Source organism: Vigna unguiculata, chromosome 5 (genome assembly GCF_004118075.2).
Source record: "Vigna unguiculata cultivar IT97K-499-35 chromosome 5, ASM411807v1, whole genome shotgun sequence".
In the NCBI taxonomy this organism is placed as follows: Eukaryota; Viridiplantae; Streptophyta; class Magnoliopsida; order Fabales; family Fabaceae; genus Vigna; species Vigna unguiculata.
Genome location: NC_040283.1, coordinates 582541 through 589139, shown reverse-complemented (window position 1 = coordinate 589139; position 6599 = coordinate 582541). Strand labels below are relative to the sequence as shown.

The 6599-nt window shown below is 32.2% G+C and overlaps 1 protein-coding gene across 1 annotated transcript; it reads left to right on the top strand.

Moving 5' to 3' along the window:
- Positions 1 to 2184: 2184 nt before the first annotated feature.
- LOC114185027 (mannose-6-phosphate isomerase 1-like) lies at positions 2185 to 6504 on the top strand. Its single transcript, XM_028072512.1, has 5 exons — positions 2185 to 2892; positions 2996 to 3163; positions 4599 to 4811; positions 5178 to 5444; positions 5904 to 6504. The coding sequence occupies exons 1-5, from the start codon at positions 2602 to 2604 to the stop codon at positions 6219 to 6221; spliced, it is 1257 nt and encodes a 418-aa protein (XP_027928313.1). The 5' UTR covers positions 2185 to 2601; the 3' UTR covers positions 6222 to 6504.
- The last annotated feature ends 95 nt before the right edge of the window (positions 6505 to 6599 follow it).

Genomic DNA, 6599 nt, shown 5'->3' with positions numbered 1-6599 from the left:
TTTAAGTTTCATTTATTTTTATTATTATTGTTATTATTATTATTATTATTATTATTATTATGTTTATGTTTATATATAATCATTGTATATAAAATAATGATTTTAGTTCTTGAATATGAAATATCTTTTTATACATTTATACGTACATATATTGTAAGATGATATGTTATTATTGTACTTTAGTTATGATCTTCGTTATTATTTTTTTTTGTCTTTAATTAGGTAAATTAATTGGAATTATTTCGATAAAAAATAATATATTATTATAAAAAAATAAAAAAGTTTTTATTTTAGTCAACAAAAAAAATATTTCGTTTATCACAAATGCGAGTTAATCCACAAGATAGGGTAGACCAAAAAAGTGAACTACCAACCCGACCTACAATTTGTGGACCAAAACGCAGGACGAGTCAAAATGGACCACACTAACCCACTTTACCACCCTACATGAAACTATTAGGACTATATTTAAAAAAAAAAAATCATTTGAGACTCATTCAAACTTTCCTTTTATGAAGAAATTATAAAGCTTGTATGTACTCTGCATAATCAGTTCATATACTCGATTGTTTTTTGAAAACACACTTACTCCATTATTGAAGGCTATAATTATTTGTTTACAGAGTAAAAATAAAATTACACTCATTCCCTTAAATTATTTAAATTTCAAAACTGATAACTGATATGTTATGTCTTATTTTTTTTAATGACTATGACTTCCCCTTTCAGAATGCAATTTAATGTAATAATAAAAGTGATAATAATAATAATAATAAATATAATAAACAATAGCGATGAAAACAACTATTTCGTTTCAAATTAATTAATTAAAAAAATTAAATGTCATACAACTTTTCTTTATATTATATTTTCAGTTTTTTTTTCTTCATCTATCTAGAATTAATAGTGTAAGTTGACTTCCAACGTTCTTATTGTATTATTCAATTCTTTTGGTTGGCCAACATCACTCGATTACTATAACACATAATTAATTAATCTTAATTATTTCATAATTACATTTGGTATAGTATTTTTTTCAGTTGAAATCTATTAATAATAATAATAATAATAATAATAATTTTCTTCACTTCTAAAGTTTGTAATGTTTTTTCCTAAAGTAATAGTTGACTAAACGTGTATTAATTAAATTTTTAAATAAGAGAGTTATGGTTAAAAAAACACTATTATTGTAGAAGGAAAGAAGTAATGGTGAACAAATATATATAAAAATAACTTACTGGTCAAAGTGAGAAAAAAAGTGAAAACGAATGAGTGAGAAAAAAAAAGGTTTTGGTAGGAATAAATAAATAAAAAGGTTAAAAAAATTGATATCATGAAACAAAAATTTAATATATTGGATTGAGTATTTAGTAATAAATCAAAAGTTATATTTAATAAATAAAAAACTTGACATATATAAGTTTACGGCAAAACCAAAACAAATAGAAAATACTAAATTTGGAGACCCATCCAAGGTTTAAAGTCAACTATTGAATTGTATTTTATTTATTTATTTATGTAGGCTTATTTTGGTACAAGAGGAATTTAATTTTCTCATACCCAAAAGTTATGATTTCTAAAATCCTCAAAATATGATTCTAAAAATAATCAAAATATGTATATATTAATAAACAAAATTATATTAAATTTCTATAAATAGAAAAATAATATATTTTTAAATGATTTTTTTTTAATTTTAACACAGGAAAATGATATCTTGTATGAGGATATTTTCATTACAAAACTTAGTTAAAAATTATGCCTAAACAAAATTTCATATGAATGTTATTCTTCATAAGTAAAGTAAATTAAACGCGAACGCTATTCTTTATAAGTAAAGTAAATTAAATGTGGAAAACATAATTTTCCAATTTAAAATCACCTTAAACTTCAAATTTGTCTGTACACTCATTATGATTTGTCCACGTTAAATGAATAGGAGTAATAATAAACAAAAATAATCAAAGTATTAATAAAAATATATATTAATTATAGTAAAATAATAATTAAATTAAATATTTTAAATTAAATAATCTACAAAAATTACTTTTGTCCTATTATTTTTCTTCATCACACAATTCCATTCTATTTTGACGTTATTCTATGCTATAAAACCATCATTATTTCTCAGGGATTTTTTACCTGTTTTTGAGTTGTTGATTTTGACCTTTAGTTCCACTTTTTCTCTTACAAATATTTGGGTAAGGAAAAGTAGGAGTGAATTGAAAATTTGAGAAAATCAGTGATGTAGTAGAATTGGAAAGAATAAGAAGGTTCATAAATTGTCTGTTGGTGGTGTATGAAATTCCTTGTTCTTAGAGGCATCTGAGAAAGCAAGAAAGAAAGAAAGTAACAAAAGGTAAACACAAAGAAACCCATTGAACAAGAAGAAGAGGAAGAAGATAAGATCACATCATAGCAATTGACAAGAAAGAAAGTGGAAAACTTGCATCAGAAAAGGACACATCCCACACCTTCCATTTCCTCCGCTTGCGCCATCTTCTCTCTCACTCACTCTTCAAATACCAGCAATGTCTCTGCCTCAATCTCAATTCCCATTCTCTTCTTCCCTTCACTGAGACTCTCTTTGCCATCGCTACAATGGAGGACTCTCCCTGTCATCTTCAGAGACTCCGTTGCTCCGTCAAAAACTACGATTGGGGTCTCCCTGGTCGCGTCTCCGAGGTTGCCAGACTCCACGCGCTCAATTCCAACACCCCATTCCACGCGGAGGACCCTTATGCCGAGCTTTGGATTGGGACCCACGATTCAGGACCTTCCTTCTTGGCCTCCAATGGGGTCTCCCTTAAGTCATGGATTTCCGACAACCCTGATGTGCTAGGAGACCAGGTTCTTCGCAAATGGGGTTCTGATCTCCCTTTCTTGTTCAAGGTATATCTCACCGATCCCTCCTTTGTAATTGTGACTGGTTGTGTAAGTGGGTGTTTCGGTTTTGGCGCAAGATTGAATCTTTTCAGCGCGTTCTGTTTGTTAGGTGCTGTCTGTGGGGAAGGCTTTGTCTATTCAGGCTCACCCTGATAAGGAGTTGGCTAGAATTCTGCATAAGTTGCACCCGGATTTGTATAAAGATGGGAATCACAAACCGGAGATGGCTCTTGCAATAACTAATTTTGAGGCTCTTTGTGGATTCATCACTCTCAAGGTACCACTCCATTATTTGGATTATTTTTATTCTTATTCTTATGTTAAATTATTCATTTGTTCTCTGTGATTGTCTCCAGGCTAAGTTCAATAATTATAAATCTTCCTCTTCAACCTTCCACCATTCTACCAAGCCTAGTTCCTTTGCATGATGATAATAAATTTTATATTTTCAAGATATGATTTACTTTTTCATTTAGAATTCTCTTTATCAAGTAGTTGGAACATTTATAACAGGATTAACGAGAGAATACTCTTTTAAGTTTTAGTTTGTAAACTTTGTATGCAAGAAAAGTTTAATTCTGACACGTACGTATGAGCTAGTTTTGGCTCTTGCTGAGGTCCCCAGATAAAACTTTCTGACAGTATAAACTACAACCAAACATTGTTGAGGGACCAGAAATTTAAAACGGGAACAATTAGAAACTAAATGAAAAAATTACCTTTTTACTATATTTTATATTCTTGGTATGAATATTATGAGAACAACGGATTTGATTTTTCATCAACTGTTCGACAACAAAAAAAAAACTTTATGTCTGTGCTGTGTTTTTCAACTTTGAATGGATGTTTTTGAGTTTGAGCCTTATATTATATGGCAGAAAACTGGATAGGGTCTGCGCGAATTTTCTGTTCTAAATATTGTTGTTGATTGTAGATACATCAGAATTTTTTAATGTTTTCCTGTAGAGTTTGATGTGTAAAAAACCACTTTTTGAAAAGTTAAAAAATATTCAGTATTCATGGACTTTTAGTGATTGGATAAGAACTGCCCACCTGTTAGGTACAATCCCTGTGATGTGACTGAATGTTCCTTTCTCTGCTAACTTTACTTTCGTTATTATGTCAATCACGTTTCCACTTGTTCACAGGCTTCTTTCTGATGCAATGCAACCTGTGATAGCCAACCAACAACACAATTAATAGAGAACATGTCAAAAGAATCGAATGATATCCGTTTGAATGAATAAAGTATGAGAGTGATAGTTATAGGGCAGATAGTGGGAGTTTGATTTCGTTTTATTATAGATCTTAGTGTGGGACTGCCAAACCGCAGCTATGTTACTGTAATTTAAGGTTTCCACGGGATTTGATTTGGCTTGGTGGATTTGACGTTTATTGGTATTTTCATTTGGTTTACATGAGGAATGTTGTAGTTGAAAACCAAAAATTTCAGTACAGGAATATTTCTTTGTAGTTTGAGACCAGTAGGATTCTGTTTTTAATCATGGCAATAATTCAAAGATTTTACTGCTTATGGGAAAAAGTTTCTTGAGTGGTTCTTGTTGATCAGTGATTATTTTCCCTAGTTCTTTCTTTAAACTTTTTCCCTTAAGTTCCGTCTTTGTAGGGGTCAGAACTTGTGCTAGATGCTGGGACATTAACTTGCTTTAATGATTTCTTAGTAAATGAGCAATCTCCCTGTTTCTGTTTAGGAGCTCAAGGGTGTGCTTCATTCTACTCCTGAAATTGTGGAACTAGTTGGTGCTACAAATACAGACCTGGTCTTACAAACTAATGATGAGGATGGTGAAGAAAAGGTGAAACCTGTTTTGAAGGCAGTGTTCACGGATCTCATGTCAGCTAGTAAAGAGAGAGTAACTGATGCAGTAAACAGATTGAAAAGTCGTCTGCTTCAGGAGAATGAGGTTTGTTCGTTACATGCGCTAATCTATCATTCTGGTTTTGTTCCTTTTATACCCTTATTGTTATTTAGATATAATATATAGTCCATGTAAACATGTCAGAAATGTGGCAATTTAAGTCTGTTCTAAGGGTCACATAATCTCATGGTCAAAAGTAATGAATACAATATTATTCTGAAACCGCATGTTATCTCTATTTCTGATCCTCTCTGTATTATGTACTGGAAATACAGTACTGTGACAGCTTTTCTATTCACAAGACTTCACCTTCTTGTTACATGATTAATCTAATAATTTAGTTCTTTTCTTTCTTTTTTGTTGAAATGATGCCAACATAATCAATACCATATTACTATGCTCTTTCGTCAGGTGAGGCAGTTGACAGATAAAGAGCAGCTAGTACTGCGGTTGGAAAGGCAATACCCATCTGATGTTGGTGTCATAGCAGCTTTCTTTCTTAACCTTGTAAAACTCAATCCCGGTGAAGCTTTGTTCCTGGGGGCAAACGAACCACACGCATATTTGTCTGGGGAGTGCGTTGAATGCATGGCAACTTCTGACAATGTTGTGCGAGCTGGCCTAACTCCCAAACACAGAGATGTCCAGACTCTTTGTTCTATGCTCACTTACAAACAGGTAAATGATGCATCAAAGCTGTTGCTAGATCTTTTAGTTCAGATATTCAGTTTACTTGAAGTAATTTACTGTTCCCTTTGGTTATTCTTTGATATGATTTCTAATAAATAATGACTTGTTAAACCTTGTATTTCTTCTGCCATACACCTGATCACTCAGCTCAGGCACGTCTTAGTTTTTTGTCTTCTTTGAATTTCATCCTGGCTATGGATTGATCCATATTGGTTACTTCTCTTTTGTTTCTTTTATCCTTGGCCTTCACCATGCCTCATGGATTGCTTTTTTGATTATTGTTTGTGAAGTTTTGACTCAACATGAGCAGCATACTAGTAGGCATGCATATATAGTTGAAGACTGAAACGCATTTTGAGGGATGTTGGTTTGGAATGATCACTCAATAGGTGGCTTGAATACATGAGTTTCTATGTTTGAGGCCATTTTTTCTCTATTTTCTTACAGGGTTCTCCTGAGATCTTGCATGGAGTTTCTCTTAATCAATATGTAAATAAATATACCCCACCATTTGAGGAATTTGAGATTGATCGTTGTATCCTTCCTCAAGGGGAAAGAGTGGTGTTTCCAGCAGTTCCAGGTCCTTCCATATTTTTGGTGACTGTTGGGGAAGGAAATATGAATACAGGATCACCCAAAGGGCACGTAGTCACCCAAGGTGATGTTCTTTTTGCAGCCGCCAACACTGAGATTAGTGTTACCAGCGCATCTGAATTGCATCTGTACAGAACAGGGGTAAATAGCAAGGTTTTTCAGGCTTCTTAACCTTCGGCACAAGGGAGTGAAATAATGCAATTATGTGCTGCCTGGAATAGAAACAGTTTAGTTTGTTTAGTGTACATGCAAGAGTAAAAAAAATTACAATTGAATCTTAGAGAAAAGTTCCTCATAGAGAAGTGGGTTATCCATTGTCATTGGTTTGTGTTCATTATAGAAAAGTGGGTTGTCCAGTGTCATAAATAATGCTCGTTAAAAGCTTCATCTCCACATGTATTCGTATTTTATCATTTTATATCAATAAACGAGGCGCCTACAAGTATTCTTTTTATATGACTGCTTTGAATATGTTCTCTTATAATGGAATATATTTGCATAGAGAAATCAAAATAAAGAAAGGGTGAAGTGTTTTTGGTGTCTGAAACC

Excerpts from the sequence above, each read along its gene's own strand:
- LOC114185027 (XM_028072512.1), top strand. The coding sequence starts at position 2,602 with ATGGAGGACTCTCCCTGTCATCTTCAGAGACTCCGTTGCTCCGTCAAA. Across the intron at positions 4,812-5,177 it reads GTCTGCTTCAGGAGAATGAG|GTGAGGCAGTTGACAGATAA; the intron begins GTTTGTTCGTTA and ends CTCTTTCGTCAG. Across the intron at positions 5,445-5,903 it reads CTATGCTCACTTACAAACAG|GGTTCTCCTGAGATCTTGCA; the intron begins GTAAATGATGCA and ends ATTTTCTTACAG.